General features: G+C 38.4%; 1 protein-coding gene across 5 annotated transcripts in view; it reads right to left on the bottom strand.

Annotated features, from left to right (window-relative positions):
• TMEM131 (transmembrane protein 131) overlaps positions 1–20,684 on the bottom strand; it is a 277,433-nt gene that overhangs the window by 167,257 nt on the left and 89,492 nt on the right. The window contains exon 3 of one of the 5 annotated variants that reach the window (XM_082356107.1): positions 7,767–7,820. The exons of 3 other annotated variants lie outside the window; for them this stretch is intronic. In XM_082356107.1, the coding sequence (XP_082212233.1) occupies positions 7,767–7,820 (54 nt within the window). Of the gene's footprint in view, positions 1–7,766; positions 7,821–12,094; positions 12,319–20,684 lie in introns of those variants that run through there. One more of the 5 variants, XM_082356111.1, reaches the window with a different exon arrangement.

Below are 20,684 nucleotides of genomic sequence, written 5' to 3'. Positions count from 1 at the left end.
GAAGATGGCACTGACTGCAAAGAGGCACAAGGGAACTTTTTGAGATGATGAAAATGTCCTATATTATGACTGTGTATGTCTGTGAAACTAATTAAGTGTACACTTTTATAACTGGTGAATTTTATTGTATGCAAATTATACTTCAATACAGCTGTTAAACATAAAAAAAGGAAAGCTGGCACAAGTTCAATAAAGTTCACTCACCTTACAGGGCTGTTTTAGGTATATATTACTACAGCTATATATGCTCTAAATAAATACCCCTAGGGCATGCAGCTTCACCTAGTATCTGTCTTTTCTTAATCTCCTCTGTGTTAAGGGGAGAGAAAAGGAGTTGTGAGGCTTCTCAATGGCGTTTTTTTTTTTTAAGGTCCTAGGAAGTAGTCAGCTTTAAAAAGTTTTAAGATTGCTAGAACAATATGATTTTCACTTCGATAACTGTTTGTACTACATCATGTATTACAAAGCTTTTCTTCTAAGCAAATGTACTGTGGTAAATTTCTATTAAAAGTGCAAGATATTAAAGCAAAGAAAACTACAAACAAGATGAAAAGACAACCCGCAGAATGGGAGAAAATATTTGCAAACGAATCAATGGACAAAGGATTAATCTCCAAAATATATAAACAGCTCATGCAGCTCAATATTAAAAAAAACAAACAACCCAATCAAAAAATGGGCAGAAGACCTAAATGGACATTTATCCAAAGAAGAGATACAGATGGCCAAGAAGCACATGAAAAGCTGCTCAACATCACTAATTATTAGAGAAATGCAAATCAAAACTACAATGAGCTATCACCTCACACCAGTCAGAATGGGCATCATCAGAAAATCTATAAACAACAAATGCTGGAGAGGGTGTGGAGAAAAGGCAACGCTCTTGCACTGTTGGTGGGAACATAAATTGATACAGCCACTATGGAGAACAGTATGGAGGTTCCTTAAAAAACTAAAAATACGGCTTCCCTGGTGGCACAGTGGTTGAGAATCTGCCTGCCAATGCAGGGGACACGGGTTCGAACCCTGGTCTGGGAAGATCCCACATGCCACGGAGCACCTAGGCCCGTGAGCCACAACTACTGAGCCTGCGCGTCTGGAGCCTGTGCTCCGCAACAAGACAGGCCGCGATAGTGAGGGCCTGCGCACTGCGATGAAGAGTGGCCCCCGCTTGCCACAACTAGAGGAAGCCCTTGCACAGAAACTAAGACCCAACACAGCCAAAAATAAATAAACAACAACAACAACAAAAAACTAAAAACTAAAAATAGAATTATTGTATGACCCAGCAATCCCACTACTGGGCGTATACCCAGAGTAAACCATAATTCAAAAAGACTCATGCCCCCCAATGTTTCATTGCAGCACTATTAAAAATAGCCAGGTCATGGAAGCAACCTAAATGCCAATCGACAGACAAGTGGATAAAGAAGATATGGTACATATATACAATGGAATATTATTACTCAGCCATAAAAAGGAATGAACTTGGGTCATTTGTAGAGACGTGGATGGATCTAGAGACTGTCATACAGAGTGAAGTAAGTCAGAAAGAGAAAAACAAATATCGTATATTAACTCATATATGTGGAACCTAGAAAAATGGTACAGATGAACCTGTTTGCAGGGCAGAAATAGAGACACAGATGTAGAGAACAAACGTATGGACACCAAGGGGGGAAAGAGGTGGCGGGGGGTGGGGGGGGATGGTGGTGGGATTAATTGGGAGACTGGGATTGACATATATACACTAATATGTATAAAATGGATAACTAATAAGAACCTGCTGTATAAAAAAAATTAAATAAAAAAAAAAAGAATCTTACATCCAGGAATAAAAAAATTAAGGTGAAAAAAAGACCAAAAAAAAGTGCAAGATATTTGGATACGGAATTAATATTTGAAAGAATAAGTTATCTTTTCAAATATAAACACTTTCGTCAATCCAGTTTTCTGACCCACAGACTTACACAGAAGTGACACAGGGTAGTAATGTTCTACAATAGTCCAACTACTTCCAAGAAAACTGACAGGGCTTCCCTGGTGGCGCAGTGATTGAGAATCTGCCTGCTAATGCAGGGGACACGGGTTCGAGCCCCAGTCTGGGAAGATCCCACATGCCGCGGAGCAACTGGGCCCGTGAGCCACAACTACTGAGCCTACGCGTCTGGAGCCTGTGCTCCGCAACGGGAGAGGCCGCGATAGTGAGAGGCCCGCGCACCGCGATGAAGAGTGGCCCCCACTTGCTGCAACTAGAGAAAGCCCTCGCACAGAAACAAAGACCCAACACAGCCAAAAATAAAATAAATAAATAAATAAATAAAATTTAAAAACAACAAAAAAACTGACCAAGCGCTCACATTCCTGACCGTTCTGCCAATAGGATATTAGCAATCCCTACGCACCCATTACCACATATAGCTGCAGTCAAAGGTCTCCTTTTCTTTCTCAATCAGAACTCCTCTGTCCTCAGACAAAAGAAAATAAAGGAGACCACCACCTACAAGTTCAAAAGTACTGCTGTTAAATTTAGGAAATTGGGAGAATTGTTACAGCACTGTTTTTACACTGGGTTTTTTCACGACTGATCTTTGACTCTCTGTTTCCTTGCAATTTTGCTCATGTCACTTCCTATTACTGAAATTGGTATGCAAGTCACATACCTCCCCCTTTAGAATAAATTCAGTTCCACTGCATATAAAGCACAGGGGAATACAGTTAAGGAAGAAGTCAATATTTACCAACAATTTCTTAAAACAGTCAAATGTTGCCGAGGAAAGCAAAAATCACATGTAACTAAGAATGGAGCTTGTTAAATACATACTTAAGAAATAATGTCCTTGACTAAATCAATCCTTTTGCAATCAGATTGTTTTTCCTTATACACCTTCACTTCCAGAGAGAAAAACACTGCAAGATAAAAATAACCAGAGTAAAATGTCTAACAACATCTACTGAATGCCTTGTACATACTGAGCACTGAGCTAGACAATCCGCATGCATTATTCTTATTTAATCCCAGCAAATCCTGGTAAGGAAGATATTAATCTCTAAAATAGGGAGGCATTATCAAAGGATAAAATTAAATGTATACAATTAACTACTATCAGGAAAGTTTGGGAAAACACTGACTCACGGTCTTGAAACCCCAGTTTCCTCATCTATAAAATATGCATTTACATTTTCTGTTTAAACAGGCACTACTGTGTACAGTATCTGGCACATAATAGCCATCACTTACTAAGCACCAACTATCAGGGCCATTTGTAGGGCCATTCAGCTAAGCACCTAGTGGAAACCAGGAAGAATGACTCTGGATGGTGTGACAAGCCCTATGACCGGGCACCAGCTCATCTTATCACACGAACAGCACAGACTGTTTACATAGTCCCTAGTGCAATGAAAATTACTGCTTCCGGAAATCTGAAGAAACTCTCCAATGAATTTAGATTGTAACTTGGCTACCTTTGAAAGCTCGCTTCTATCCTTCTTTAGTCTGCTCATGGAGAAATGATTTAAATATAATTCTGAAATTCACATAAAGGTAGAAAAGGTGGCATTAGCCAAGTTTCCTGGTGTGGCTCTTTTAACTAGATCTAAAAATCTAATTGGGCAGAGAAAGAATAGTCATGTAAGGAAAATTCTGTAAAGGGCGAGACAGCAGAACCTAAAGAAAACAATTTTTTAAAGTGAAACTAGAAACTAAAGAAAAACTTTACAAGCAAGATTATCAACTTTAACTTTTAATTTAACCTGTCATCATTAAGTTGACAGGGGTATATTTTTCTTCCCTTGTCATAAAAGAAAATTCTATCATGGATATATAGTAGGTCAAACTATCTGATTACTAGAGCTGATGCATATACTGAATATGTAAACCTCAGAGGAAGCCGACTGGTTCTCTGCTCAATGCAACATTAATTCAGCAGATGTTAAACCCGCATAGTGTCTGGCATCCAACTCAGATGAAGTCCTTCTGGGGTGGTTAATAAGGTCTGGAAGGGACAATTTTACTTAAACTACTTGATATTTTCCTTTGAAAGAGAGAACACTTTTCTAATTTTCTCATTTGTTCCACTTTTAAAATCTGATTCTTTGAGAATGTCCTGATCTTAAAAGTACTTTGGCAAAGAGTACGCTACAAATGCAAAGTATAAACTACCTGAGGGTAGGAATTACCTCTTATGCATCTCCGAGGCCTCAATGACCAAGCCAGCGTCCGACACACTTCTTGGCCCTCAATAAATGTTTGCTGAGCTGAATACGTGGAATATCTTCAGACCAAGGAGTCAGTCTGGTCCAGCTGAACATAACTGCAATCTGGCTCTCTTGGGATTACACAAGTCATACAGATTGGTCCATAATATGAATGTGCGACATCAACAAGAGCCAGCACTCATCTAGCACTTACTGCCTGCCAAGATGACCCGACGCCGTCCTCGCACCAACCCTAGAAGGGAGATACTCCAACCATCTCCATTAAAGCGGATCAGGAAGCCGAAGCGTGAGGGCTGGAAAACCCTCTCAAGGTCACAGTAGTCACGGCGGTACTCCCAAGTCAACTGTATGTCTAGTCTCTACACGAGACAGGCAGCCAGGCTCCTCAGGCAAGATGACAAGACTGATCACGTACCAGGAAGACGGGAGCTTGCTGTGACCAGACTTCTCCCAGGAGTGTTCACAGGTTTGAATTCAGCCACACCTGCCCGCCACTTGAAACAACAACTAAGGGGCACACTTGTTAGACAGGTGGCAAGATGAGTTGAATGGAACTACAGAGCGGTGTTCTGACTCGCTGTAAGCCTGGGTTACGTCCACCAGACCAAACAGCCTTACTGGTAATGTTCTCTCCACTATATACGGCTGAACAACACAGGCTTTTTTATACAGTCCACCCAAGTCCCTCCGCTTGCACACACAACCTTGATACACTATAATTATTTGTTTATGCCTGTCTCTCTAACAAGAAATTCTTGGAAGTGAATGATTACGTCTTACTCCTAAACATATTCTCAGAGCCCAGCGGCAGGCTCGCTGATCACTGGTTGCGTGAAAGATGCACACTGACAGGGAATGGGAAGTGTAGCTGAAAATGGGACAGTGTGGAAATGTGTTCACATGTGTGACAACAGGAAGGAAGCCTTGAAAAGGTTCCACCTATTTACTTTTCCTTGGTACAAACCAACTGGCAGAAAGGAAAAGGGAATAAAAAATCAAAGTATAAAGACCACACGGAAATAAGGAATTTTAATAGGTAATGAACAAATTACCTATCATTAAAGATTGTATACTCGCTAATCCAAAGCTTACAATGGGGAATTTCTCAAGAGGGTTGATACTGGAGGAGGGAAGGTGATGGTAGACAGATTTATCAAGCACCCTCAAACCAAAAGTTTAATCTCCTCAACCTCTCCATAAAGTGCCTTTATTCCCATTTAATCTAAGAGGAAATAGGGTAAGTAACCTGACCAAAGTCAGAGGGCTAGTTAAGTACTAGAGCTTCACTGCTTTTCTTTTTATCAAACCATGCTGTCTTCCCACATGAAACATCCTGTTGGGATGTCTTATATCATTTTTTAGGGTTTTTCTTTTTTTAGGTTGGGAGGAAGGGAGGAGGAAAAAGAAATATAAAACTCCCTCTTTGAGACACATCGTAACAAAGCTACAGTGTCAAGCCTAAGACCCCAATATGAGTTACTTATTCTAAGCACAAGGTCAGTTCAAAATGTGTTTATTTATGGACCCCAAAAGCTTTATTCAAAGCCCAGCATTTTGCTTATAAGGAAGAAATGGTCCCAGTAAGAGACGTGTAAACTGGATCACAGTGAACGTCTTTTCTCACAGTTCCCAGCTGAGGTCCTCTGTCCCCCCACCTCACGCGTACACTTGGAGAGCCCTGCCCGCAGTAACTGGCCTATCCTGATAAGCACTTGTGACCTGTGACATGAGCATCTGTCTGCAGTCCTGCTCACCTCACCAAGCTGGAGGGTCCTGCAGGGCCAGAACTGCATCTTTATCTTTCTAGACCCAGCCTAGGACATGGCACCCACTGCATCAAAATTAATGAATTAATTTGCCAGTGTTCAGCCTAGTCTGGTGGCCAAATAAGAACCTGAGATATGACTTCTAGGTAAGGGCAATGTTTAAAAAAAAAAAAGAAAAGAAAACCAATGTGGTGTTTTAACGTTTTAAGTATTAACATTTTAAGAAATCAACATGAAGTTCTGAGGTGAACACAGAGATGGTCATGAACCAGCCTTCAGTGTGTGATTCAATTTCCAACTGAGTCAAGATGTACTGAGCACGTGCTGTGTTCATGCACAATGCAGATAACAGTGGGCACTCCTATCTCCCTGCAACCAGGCCTCTGAGAACGAGTTCCATCCCAGAAAGGAGACGTTCAGACCAAAACATAAATCAGAAAGTTCACCAAGCAGTGCTGGCGTGTGCTTGTGGGGGAAGCCTGCACAAAGCAAGAGTGACTCCCAACGGCTTCCACTCGCCTTTGTGTGGTGAAGACAGAGAGCTGTCATCAGGGGGAGGGGACCCTTCCCGAGCTCACCTCCCAAGCCAGTTTCTAAGGCACAGCCTTCCCACCAGAACAAAAAGGAAATGACAACACTTATGTTGGTGAATTAGCTGACTTAACTCAATCAAGTGTAATCTGTTGATGTGTTATGACCACTGAGTATGTATAAATTAAGACTTTTATTTGCAAGTGTACAAAGGTTCTGAAGAGAAATCACCCTGTACCTCTTAAGACCATCCCCCTGGAGGTGGCGTGGTGGGGAGGTTAGACAGACAATGTTGCTTTATTACTAGTTTCTTCCAGGCCCCAGGCCAAGCTCACCTTGTTTAGGTCTTTCTGCCACCCATCCACCTCTTTCCACAGACCTCCTTCCCCTAACTCTGTCTGCAGACACCCAAATGCCTAGCTTACGTTTTTGAAAACATCTCCTTTTCAAAACCTAATGAATGACACTTTCAGGCCTTCTCTGATATTTCTGAATGTATCTTTCTGCACAGATATTCCAAAGTCTTGGAGTACTCATTCTACAATGATTCAGAAACATATCTACATACCCATCTGGCGAAAATTACTCATATATCACTGTATACAACCTGCTCAAATTTAAAAAAAAAAAAGGAAAAAAAGAAACTGATGTAGTAAGAATCTACAGGAATAGACCCATGAAACTGAAAGCCAAACCCCTTCTCCCACAAGTAGCTGGTGGCCACCACGTGCCTTCACTTCCAAAGCAGTCTGTCGTGCAACAGTGGACTGCCTGGTCTTACCGTAAGGGATGGAGAATCATCCACTTCTCTAAATTTTACTCAGTGCCTTTCATAACTTGTCCAATGCTAAGTTGTGCAGGAACGCGAGAGGGTCCAGGTTAGTCTACCGCTGCAAACCAAGACCCTGGCAACATTCCATTCCTTTCTCTTTGTTGACTGAGAACTACTTTAATAGCGCTGCTGTAGCCAGTTAAAAAGTACTTCCAGGAATGGACAGCTGTGAACGAGAAGTAGGAAACATGAAATATCTTCCAGGAATATTCACTTAGGAAAAATTGTTTTCAGCATGGAATGGAATGCAAAATTTGCATATATCATTCAAATAAAACACGACACCTTAAAGAAATGGCTACCTCTCTGGGGTGTGTCCTTGGGCTTCCCTTGTCCTTGGGCTTTCCTTGCTCAGTAAGGGGCAAGAGGGAATTAAGAACTGATCCAAGAAACAAAAGCTCCAGGCACAGTTTCTTTACCTGGGGGGGAGTGGTGGGAAGATGAAAATAGAGACACAGGCCAGAGGAAACAGCCTAGAAAAAGAAGAAAGAAAAAATTTAAGAAGGTAGGAAGTCTTCTCTGTAAAGATATCAAAAACTAACATCTGAGTACCTATGTAAAGTGCCTAACAACTCTATTAAGCACATGTGTTCCAATTTTATAGATGAGAAAAGTCCACAATTAAATAATTTGTCCCCAGGACACAAACAGCTAGTAAATGATAAACTAATATGTGAAGAAAAGTCATCCATCTGCAAAGCCTTCACCTTGTCTATTTACCAGGCACGAGACCCTAGGCAGAACCCAGCCAGGTGGAGGAACAGATGTTCAGCCAGTTGAGGCTGTTATACATGATAAAAAGCAACAACACAAGAAGTTAACTGTGATAAGAGTGTGTGGGGGTAGGAGGTGGGGACAGAGATACTATTATACGATTTTAAGAGAAAAAAATATTGAAATATAAGGTAGGTTGACACCTGCCTAAAATTATATTTGTGGCAATACTTCACACACTTGAGAAGTTTTTACAGATTGCCAGATACGACGGGCTGAAAAGTTCTCAATTCACAAGTTGAGCAAGTAAACCACAAAAATTAATATATGAATTGTATCTGAAATTAAAATAAACTACCTCTAAATATTATGTATGGTAGACAAGCTATATACAACACATTTTTTAAAATGTAGGTTTACAGAGTTTCACTGTTTCTAATAATTTTTTTTAATGTGTGTAGGTTAGGAAGAAAATCCTTAGTATATCATTTTTCTTCACCATAAAGAGAAAGAAAAACGTGTGCAGCAGATGAGAAGGATGCTGAAAGCCATCTATCTCTGGCAGGCAGAATGACGTTCCCCCACCCACTAGATGTCAATGTCCTAATCTCAGGAACCTGTGAGTATGTTAGGTCACAAAGCAAAAGGGAATTAAGGTTGCAGATGGAATTAAGGTTGCAATCAGCTGACTTTAAGATAATAAGGTTATTCTGGATTATCTGGGTGGGCCCAATATCCGTAAAAGTGTAAGAGGGAAGCAGAAAAGGGAGGACCAGAGAGATGGCAGCATAAGAAGGACTTGGCTGAAGCCAAGGCATGTGGCAGCCTCTCAAGAAGCTTGAAAAGTCAAGCAAACAGTTTCTCCCCTTGAGCCTCCATAAAGGACACGGCCCTACCAACACCATAATTTTAGCCTGTGGTATCCATTTCAGACTTCTGATCTCCAGAACTGTAGGATAATTAATTAGTGTTCTTTTAAGCCACCAAGCTTGTGGTTATTTCTTACGGCAGCAATAGGATACTAACACACTATCTGATCTGAAATCACCAAAACTTTTTCTGTAGCAACAGGTTTGGGAATAACACCTGAAAATAACAACGTTGGCTATACTGGAGAATAATAACTGATATAGATGTCTAGACTTCTACCTCTGGGCATGAAGGAGTAACAGGGACCATATCCTCCCACCTGAAACAACCAAACACTCAGACAAAATACATGAAGTGATAGTTTTCAGATCCTAAATATCAGTCAACGAAGAAAACAATCTCTAAGAGATGGGAAACAAACAAGGCGAGCCCTACAATTGGCTCACTGCCTTGAGTTACTAGGCCACAGGGAGGGGAAACTGTGATAGAGTCTGGTGGACTCTCTGAGTTGATGAGACAGAGCTGAGAGTCCAAGGAAACCAAGGCAGTGAGAGTTCATAGGACGGAATATCATAAAGGAGAGAGCCGCACAGAGAACTACAGTGGGTCACCGTACTCAGCAAAGTACTGATCAGTACCTAAAGTGGGAAAGAACCACCCAAAAGGATTAGAAGGAACAGTGCTGGGCACTCACAGAACCAGTTACAGTGCCTGTTCCCACCAGTCAGGCTGGAAAAACCCACACATCATGGGCTTTTGGATAGAGGACTCAGGAAGGTCTTGCCTCAGCTGTGGAAAATAACTGATCCGAGCCTGAGCCCTGTTCCTGACCCACCTAACAAATCTTAAAAGCAAGACCCAAAAAAGATCAAACTGTTTCCAATTAACTAAACTGCATCTGAGAACAAAGCTCAAGAGTATTTTTCGGAAGCCAAAACAACAAACCCAACAAAGTAAAATCTGAAATGTCTGGCATCCAATTAAAGATCATCAAGCACACAAAGAGGTAAGAAAACATGAACTACTATGAGAATAATCAATTGAAACCTACCTAGAACTGGCACAGATGTTAGAATCAGCTGACAAAACAATTTAAAAAGTATTATAAATGTGTTCCATGTGTTAAGTTAATAAGTAGAGAAATAAAAGATATAAAAAAGACTGAAATCACACTTTTAGAGATGAAAACTATTGATACAATGTATGAGATGAAAAATACACTGGATGGGATTAATGGCAGATGAGACACTGCAAAAGAAAAGACTGATGAACTTGAAGGCACAGCAATAACAACCAAAACAAAACACAATGAAAAATGCAAAAACTAAGTAGTACAGTGAGCTGTGGGAACAATTTCAAGCTGCCTAATACATGAATACCCAGAGTACCCAAATTGGGTTTGAGGAGAGGAGGATAGGAGAAACAGTCAAAGAAATAATAGCTGAAAATTTCCCAAACTTAATGAAAACTATAAATCCACAGATCAAGAAATTCAACAAACATGAAAAAAAACTATACCAAGTGACATCAAATCAAATTGCTCAAAACAAGTGACAAAAAAGAAATCTTAAATTCATCAGAGATATATTACATACAGAGGAACAAAGATAAAGATGACATCAAATTTCTCGTGGGAAACAATGAAAGGAAGAAGAAAGTGAAGGTAGACACTTCACATATGAAATAAACATATCAACCTATAATTCTATACACAGCAAAAATATCTTTTGAAAATAAAAGCAAAATAAAGACATTTTCAGACATATAAAAGATGAAATAAATCATTATTAGCAGATACACACTTCAAGAAATGTTAAAGGAAATCTTTCAAGAAGAAAGTGATACCAGGTGGAAATATACAAAAGAATGAAAATCACTAGAAATGGTAACTATAAGTAATGATATAAACTAAATGTAAATATATATAAACATATACAAATAAATAAATGTATATACATGTATATTCACACACATATGTATGCAAATCTCTTGGAAATCTTTTTAAAAAATCATTGACAGTTTAAACAAAAGGACAGTTTAAACAAAAATCATAACAATGTATTGTTAGAACTCAATAACAAAAAGATCCCTGGTAAATCCCCAAAGGCCTCAAAATCAAAGATCTCAGTTTCCACCTTAAAAAACTAGAAGTAATGAAGTAAGCAGAAGAAAGGAGATAATAAAAAATCTTAGCAGAAATAGAGAGAGAGAGATTAATAGGGAGAAAAAAAAACCTGAAATCTGTTTGCCAGAAGAATATTAAAATTGATAAACCTTTAGCCAGATCAAGAAAAATTAGAAAAGACACAAGTTATAAATATCAGGAATGAGAGAAGCGTCACTACCACAGATTCTACAAATATTCAAGAAATAGGAGAACACTATGTACAACTTTTTCAATAAATCTAATGACTTAAATGAAGTAGACAAATTCTTTGAAAGATTTTAATTACCAAAGCCCACTCAGAAAAAGACAGATAACCTAAACAGCCCAGTATCTTAAAAGCTGAGATTATAACTAAAAAAAAAAAAAAAAACCCACAAAGAAATTCCAGGCCCAGATGGTTTCAATTGTAATTCTTTGATTGGTAACCACATATTATGGAGAAAATAACACCAATTCCATGCTGACTCTTTCAAAAAACTAAAAAGGAAAAAATACCTCTCAACTATTTCTATGAGGCCAGTATTTCTCTAATACCAAAAGCAAAGACATTACAAGAAAACAGAATACTATCTCTCATGACTACAGTTATAAAAATTCTATTATAAAGAAAACAGTGACAGATTTGGCCAATACATTTTTAAATAATAATAATAAATAGAAAAGTAAAACATAAAAGTGCAAATGGAAACTTGGAAAAATATGAAATCTTTAATTAAGTGTTCATTTAAGTCAAAAAGAAAAATTCAAACACCAACAGAAAGATTGACAAAGATGTGATCAAACAACACAAAAGAAATACAAATAGCCAGCAAATGTGTAAAACAGTTCAGTCTTAGCAGCAATTCTTTTTTTTTTTTAATGTGCCAGGCACTGTGCTAAGGGCTTGACACCCACGACCTTGGTAAATCTCTGCAATAACTCCATGACAGAGGTGCTATTATTACCCCTACTCTATGGATAGTGAACCTGAGACAGACAGTGGTTAATGCTACTTACCTACAGACACATCGCCAGAAAGCAGGAGATGGCCAGAGCCCAAACCCACACTCTGAATCACTATTTCTACTTCTCAACTTCCTACCTCTTGTGGACGTCTCTCTCATTAACTTAGATAACTCACGGGGTGAGTTTGGTATGTTCTTCCTACCCCATCTCCTTGCCATGCACAGTGGAATGGTGGTTCCCAGAATTCCTTCCTTGTTGATGCACAATTTGATTTAGGTCCATAAATAGAACACTGCCTTGCGTCACCCAGAATTTCTCGAGGTTATGTGATCTTAGTACCCCAGCTGGAGCTCTAACCCTCCTCTCTCTGAACTTGAGATACATCTTACACCTAACTGCATCACTCAACCTGGTATGAAACCATGCCTAAGAAACACTAGCAATTTTTTAAAATCAATTAAACAAAGGGATGTCTTTTATTGCCAAGTGGGCAAGGACTTAAAAGAAGGATAACAGCCAATGTGGGAAAGCAGGCACCCTCACACAGTATTGTTGAAATACATGAATTGATAGTTTTCTTCAAAGGCAATTTTGGCGGGGAGAAAAATGGGGGAGAAGGAAGAGAGATGATGACTGATGTTGGTTCTTTCTACCTGATAGATTACAGAAATTTTTCTCAATTTACTCATCCATATTTTATAATGTTTCATTTTTACAACCAACATGAATTTTTTGTGTGAAATTAAGTTTTCTCAAACTGACCTCTAAGTTGTATGCACAAGAAGAATTATTATATACTACACTGTCTCATTTTATTGGAGATTAAAATCCTTTATTATACTCTCACAAACAAGCAACTCCCAGCAGTACTGACAGCCACAGAGGAATTGTAGCCAAGAACAAAGAGATTTAGGAGAAGAAGGAAGAAGGACTGTGGCCCCGCACAACATTAATGTGAGGATTAAAAGAGGTAAGGCATGCAAAGCAATCAGCACAGTGCTTGACACAAAGAAAGAACTTGATAAACATTAGCAATCATCATCAAGTAATTCTAGGCATTACCAATTATAGGCAATAACTGCTTACATAATATATTCCTGAAATGGTACAATATCAAACTTGTATAAATATTATCATTTCATAAATACTTTTTCTTCATTCTGGTTCATCTTTATGACCATCTTTATGGTTTACTGCTTCTCCTACCAAGACAGAATTCAATGTGTTGAACTCCGTAATATGCTAGGTCCAGGAAGAATAAGACCCAGTCCTTAACCTTCAGAAGCTCAAGATCCTATACAACTATAAATAAACCCAGATGCAGCTGGGAAGAAACTGACAATATTCAGAAATTATTTTCGATTTACAAGAATCTCTAGGATTCCAATAAAATTAGATCTAATTGCCAGCCTGCTCCCTTCTTACTTTCCTCTCTTGTCAACACTATTCTCAGTAACCTATTTTTGAGTCCAGCCATAACCCAAGAGAAGCCCCCAGTACAGCGAGGTAAACTTCTAAATATGAAATAACTCCCTTACCTGTGAAACATAACTACTGCTGAACTAGCCCCGAAAAGATACATTACCTCTTGATAGTGCTAACCACTACTCTATTATCCATTTGCAAATCAAGAAGCAATACTTCACATGAGCCCATATCACAAATTCATGGAAGCACTTTTTAAAAGTGATCCAGTTAGAAAAGCACACCGCCCTCTCTTAGACACTGCTTAGACACCAAGTAAAACTTGAGAATGACAAATCTGAACCTTATTTCAAAGCTCTTTATAAGTACAGTTAAGTCTTAGAAAGCAACTTTGTACCAGAAACAATTCCCTAGGAAAATCTTCTGCTTCCAATTTACTCATTCCCCTCCAAATAAAATCTAAGTAGGGCCTGTGCCATACCATGAATGCAAACGCTAATTAATTTGTACCAGTAGAGTTGGCTTAGGCTATTTCTCAAATTTACTGCTGAGATAGGTTTTTATTAGCACATGTTTTGATTCAAATGTATACTATAACTACATAGGAAAAAAAATAGTTCTTAAGAACCAAAGTTAGACTGTCACATTTTATAATCAAAACTGATTAAGAAAATAGTCACAAACTGTTAGAACTTAAGAGGCTTAAAATACATTTCATTTTATAGGCAAGTAATCTAAGGAACTAACTTAAGCTTGCAGAATTTGTTGTTTCAAAAGCAGACCATGTTTCTTTTACCAAAAACTAGTTCACAACCCTTAGTCATACAATGCAGGTGTGATTTACAATAGCATCAAAAAAGAACAAAACATCTAGGAATAAATCTAATAACCAAGGAGGTGAAAGACTTGTACACTGAAAGCTACAAAACACTGCTGAAATAAAATGAATAGGACACACATAAGTGGAAAGACATCCCATGTTCATGGATTGCAAGATGTAATATTGTTAAGATATCAATATGACCCAAGACAATCTACAGGTTCAATGCAAAACCTATCAAAACCACGATAGCATTTTTTGCATAAATAGAAAAATCCATCCTAAAATCCATATGGACCCTGAGAAAACCATAATTCAAAAAGAGTCATGTACCACTATGTTTCACTGCAGCTCTATTTACAATAGCCAGGACATGGAAGCAACCTAAGTGTCCATCAACAGATGAATGGATAAAGAAGATGTGGCACATATACACAATGGAATATTACTCAGCCATAAAAAGAAACAAAATGGAGTTATTTGTAGTGAGATGGATGGACCTAGAGTCTGTCATACAGAGTGAAGTAAGTCAGAAAGAGAAAAACAAATACCATATGCTAACACATATATATGGAATCTAAAAAAAAAAAAAGGTTCTGAAGAACCTAGGGGCAGGACAGGAATAAAGACGCAGACGTAGAGAATGGACTTGAGGACACGGGGAGGGGGAGGGGTAAGCTGGGACGAAGTGAGAGAGTGGCATGGACATATATACACTACCAAATGTAAAACAGACAGCTAGTGGGAAGCAGCCACATAGCACAGGGAGATCAGCTCAGTGCTCTGTGACCACCTATAGGGGTGGGATAGGGAGGGTGGGAGGGAGATGCAAGAGGGAGGAGATATGGCGATATAGGTATATGTATAGCTGATTCACTTTGTTATAAAGCAGAAACTAACACACCATTGTAAAGCAATTATACTCCAATAAAGAGGTTAAAAAAAAAATCCATATGGAATATCAAGGGAACCCAATAGCCAATCCTGAAAGAAAAGAACAAAGGTTGAGGTCTCACACTTCCTGATTTCAAAACAAATAACATAGCTAGAGTAATCAAAACAGTGTGGTACTAGTATAAAGAGAGATTAATAGACCAATGGAATAGAATAGAGAGCCCAGAAATAAACTCCCATGTACATCGTCACATGATCTTTATACAAGGGTTCCAAGACAACTGAATGGGGAAAGGACAGTCTCTTCAACATATGGTGCTGGGAAAACTGGACATCCACGTGCAAAAGAATTAATTTGGACCCTTATCTTACATCATATACAAAAAGTAATTCACAATGAATATCAAAATGTAAGACCCCAAACTATAAAACTCCTAGAAGAAAATACTACAGGGAAAGGCTTCATGACGTTGGATTTGGCAATGTTTTCTTGGATATGACATTAAGAGCACAGGCAACAAAAGCAAAAATAGACAGATAGACTACATGAGACTTAAAAACTTCTGTGAATCAAAGAATACAATCCTAAAAGGCAACCTACAAAATGGGAGAAAACACTTGCAAATCATTTATCTGATAAGGGGTTAATATCCAGAATATATAAAGAACTACTACAACTCAACAACAAAAATAACCCAATTAAAAAATGGGCAAAGGACTTGAATAAATATTTCTCCAAAAAAGATATACAAATGGCCAACAAGCATAAGAGAAGATGCTCGGGACTTCCCTGGTGGCGCAGTGGTTGGGAGTCTGCCTGCCAATGCAGGGGACATGGGTTCAAGCCCTGGTCCAGGAGGATCCCACATGCTGTGGAGCAACTAAACCCATGCGCTGCAACTACTGAGCCTGTGCTCTAGGGCCCATGAGCCACAACTACTGAGCCTGTGTGCCACAACTACTGAAGCCCTCACGCCTAGAACCCATGCTCTGCAACAAGAGAAGCCACTGCAATGAGAAGCCCATGCACTGCAAGGAAGAGTAGCCCCTGCTTGCCGCAACTAGAGAAAGCCCTCGCGCAGCAATGAAGACCCAACACAGCCAAAAATAATTAAATAAAATAAATAAGTCTAAAAAAAAAAAAAAGAAAAGATGCTCAATATCACTAATTATTACTGAAATGCAAATCAAAACCACAATGAGATATCACCTCACATATATTAGGATGGCCACTATTAAAAAAAAAAAAAGAAAGCAATAACAAGTGTTGGCGAGGATGTGAAGAAACTAAATCTTTGTGCACTGTTGGTGGAACTGTAAAATGGTGCAGCTGCAATGGAAAACAGTATGGCAGTTGCTCAACAAATTAAAAATAGAACTACTATATGATCTAGCAATCCCACTTCTGGGTATATACCTAAAAGAATTAAGAGCAAGATCTCAAAGAGACATTTGCCCACCCATGTTCACAGCAGTATTATCCTCAATAGCCAAGAAGTGGAAGCAACCCAAATGTCCATTGGTGGATAAATGGATAAACAAAATGGGAAAATGATATATATGTGTATATATGTATCATTATATAAATATATATATCATTTTATAAATATATATCATTATATAAATATATATTATATATATTTTATAAATATATCATATATATAATTATATATATATGACATATATATACACAACAGATTATTCAGCCTTAAAAAGGAAAGATGTTCCATCACATGCTACGACATGATGAACTTTGAGGACAATATGCTAAGTGAACTAAGCCAGTCACAAAAAGTTAAATCCTGCATGATTCCACTGATATAACGTATCTAAAGGAATCAAATTCACAAAAAACAGAAAGTAGAATAGTGGCTTCCAGAGGCTGGGCGGAAGAGAAAAATGGGGAGTTGCTGTTTAATGGGTAGAGAGTATCAGTTTTGCAAGATGAAGTTCTTGAGACCCACTGCCCAACAATGTGAATATACTTGACATTACTGAACTATACACTTAAAAATGGTTAAGATGCAGGGACTTCCTGGCTGTCCAGTGGTTAAGACTCCACGCTCCCAATGCAGGGGGCATGGGTTCGATCCCTGGTTGGGGAACTAGGATCCCACATGCCACACAGCCAAAAAAAAAGGTTAAGATGGTAAATGTTATGTGTTTTGTTTTTTACCGCAATTATATATAGAAATAAATAAATAAATAAAATGGGTCTGACGCTCTATCATGACAGACCATGTCAAGGATCTTCTTAGACCTTAGACATTTTTCAGACCTTTGCCCTAAGTGCTATATTCAACAAAATGAATCAAGAGTTATAGTTTTCTAAAAATCTTTCTAAAGCAATCACAAAGGAATGAAAGAAAAACTGATCTACTACGGATGATAATGACCACCTAATCCAAAAACACCTTCATAAGAATGAACAAAACACCAGAAATGAACATCTGGAGCTCCTAGACTTCTCACAGAAGTCTGAAAGAGATTTCACCACTGTCAAAAGCTGATGCCACTAAAAGCCTTTGGATATCTCCATTTCCTCTGAATACAGGGCCAGTTTCTGAGACTATTCCAAATGTCTAGACTAACTTGTCACACCAATCTAGAACTAAGAAGTACATGAATTCACAGAATGCAGTGTAATTTTAACCTAAGCAATATACCAGGTACCTAAATCATCAAGAACTAAGAGTCGAGTTAGTGGCTTCTAATACCAAATACCTGGATCCAAATACCAAATACCAAATAGCAAATTCCATGGATCATCCATTCATGAGTTTCCTTGGTTTCCTTTTAAGAATGTACACGATCCAGATGTGGCCTGTGATCATTTTAATGGTTAAGAAGTTAATAGAAAGTGATATAGATGCTTACGGTTGTTTAAAACAAAAAAAAATTCACCTCACTTGAACACTTAACACATTGGTTTTGCATGAACTGGCAGGACTGTTCTTTATCCAGCTGGTACACAACAGAATCTACTACCTTAAGTACTCATTCAGGATTAAACAGCTTGACTCTAGGGAGAGACGGCTTGCAAGGGAATCCTAGCTCAACTACCTACCAGCTCTGTTACCTTGGGAATATAACTTAATTTCTCTGTGCTTGCTTCATGATCTATAAATTGGGGTTTTATGAGGACTTGAAATATTAAAATCTAAAAGTAACAAAAGTGATGGTTTAGATAAGTATATGTTACTCATTTTAGTTACAAGAGAAAGCAACATGTAGGGAAGAAAAAAGTAGTGTCACCCTATGTCTTACTGTAGCAGAATTGCTAATACCTGCATCCAAGTTCAGAGTTTTACCTGTACTCTGGACTCTCAATCCAGGTTTCAGATATGAGAAGGGGAGGATAAGGTCATTCTAGGCAATGCTCTGTTTAAAACTGAATGCCTGAGGGAAGAGATATGGGAACATATGTATATGTATAACTGATTCACTTTGTTATACAGCAGAAACTAACACACCATTGTAAAGCAATTATACTCCAATAAAGATGTTAAAAAAAAACTGAATGCCTGTTATGTATCAATACATATTGCAGATGTTGATAGATGTTCTGCCCCATAGAAATTCCAGTCTGGGTGAAGAATGACACCCATAAAACAATTTAAGGAGCTAAACAAGGCAGTATATGATTAAGTGTCAAAATGAATGACAGCTGAGTAACAAAGACAGTGCAAATTCAGAGAGGGGACTGCAGGACTTTAGAGAAGTGGAGAGAGTTGGGAAGTGAGGGCCTAGGGCAGTGCCCCGGGCAGGAGGCCGGAGGCGGTGGGAGAGCTGCCCAAGAAAGTTAACAGACACTGATGCCACTCGGTAAACGGTCAAAATCGAGACCAACGTGGCAGAGAGAATAATCATGGCATTAATAAAAACTGGGAAACCAGAGGTAGCGCCAGAGAATTCTGCTCTGGACATGTGCAGCGTGTGGTGGTGGCCAGATGTGCATGAGAAGGAAGACAGCCAACGGGGACAACAGGGCAGGATGATAACCAAGAAGTACGAAGTCACAGAAACGAAGGAAGAAAAGTTCCAAGAAGCAGCTATCAACAGTGCCTGATGCTGCTTACAGCAGATAAGGAAAAATTCAGCCAGAGAAAAAAGGCCTCTCAGTCTGACAAGGCCAATCAGAAAGCTCAAGCTACATGCAGATGAAGGAGAATTTCTGAAAGAGCAAGCACCAACAATGATTTCATTTTCCCCCAAGAGTAGTTTTGCTTATTACTACCCTGGATGATAACAAATTAGATGATTTCACACCTACTCCCAAAAGCTGATTTTTTTGGCAGGTGTCTATGGGGATGGCTGCAGGGATTACAAAGAGGAGCAAAACTGTCCTTAGCAAGAGGAAGAGAGAACACACTTTTTCCAACTAGAGGATTCCAATGATCCAGGCAGGAGCAAACAGCTTTTCGTAAAAGCAAGCAACGAAAGTTCTTTAGTGAAGCACTATGAATGAATATTCTACTTACTAGGCCCTAAATTAAAAAGTAATCACTCTACCCCCATGCAAGGATTAAAACATTTCACTCTTAAGAAAATCACTCTTAAAAAACATTTTTACATTAGGAAGTAATAATTTGATTAGAAGAAAGTAAATACCACTCCTGATCAATTCTACCATCCTAAGACAAAAAAACCTAATCAAATTAGGTTTTTATCTCTTTTCTTCTGGCCTTTATTCCTAAGCACTCTGTTCATATGCTTTGGAGAGAGAACACTTTCGTACCCTCCTTCTGCACTTCTGTCACAAATACAGCTTTAATTTGTGCACGAAACTAAAGTATCTGGTAGACAAATTTAAAAGTCCTAAGAAAGACTGTCAAACTTCGCCCTGCCATAAATCGCAAATTAATGATAAAACACGTGACACAAACATAAATTGTCACAGACTAAAACAATCACATTCCTGAGAATTTATCCAACTTTATATTTACTAGATACATAAAATGTAGCTCTTCATTTATAATAAATTAAAAGACAACCATGCCCTCCAAAAACACATTTCACAATGAAACTATATTATACATGATATATGATGCTTTTTTTTAAAAGCTCTTATTTGCTTGTAATAATGAATGGGCTGATTTACAAATAAAAATACCACTAAAAGTTATACGTTTAAGATGTACACACATATTTTCACTATATATATTTTAATATTTTTTCACTACACACACACACACACCCCTGTTTTAACTCTTCTTAATATCTAGATCTTCGCTTCAAGAAAAATCTTGACACCAATCCAGAATAAGTAAGTTAATTGTAGTAATTACAGTAACTTCTATCTCTGGCAACTCTTTCAGAGGTCCTTACAAACTGTAGAGCAGAGTCAAAACATCTTCAAAGGTCCCTTTTCTCTGGGCTCACACCCCCATAGATCAGTGAAGACAGATGTTAAGATATAGGAGTGTTAAGACATACAGGATGTTAAGACAAAGAATGGCTCACGCTTCTGACTTAAAATTAACAACATCTAGTCCAAACATG

Source organism: Balaenoptera borealis (assembly GCF_965194805.1).
Source record: "Balaenoptera borealis genome assembly, chromosome: 15".
In the NCBI taxonomy this organism is placed as follows: Eukaryota; Metazoa; Chordata; class Mammalia; order Artiodactyla; family Balaenopteridae; genus Balaenoptera; species Balaenoptera borealis.
The sequence above is the reverse complement of the archived record's forward strand: the minus strand, read 5'-3'. Positions and strand labels throughout refer to the sequence as shown.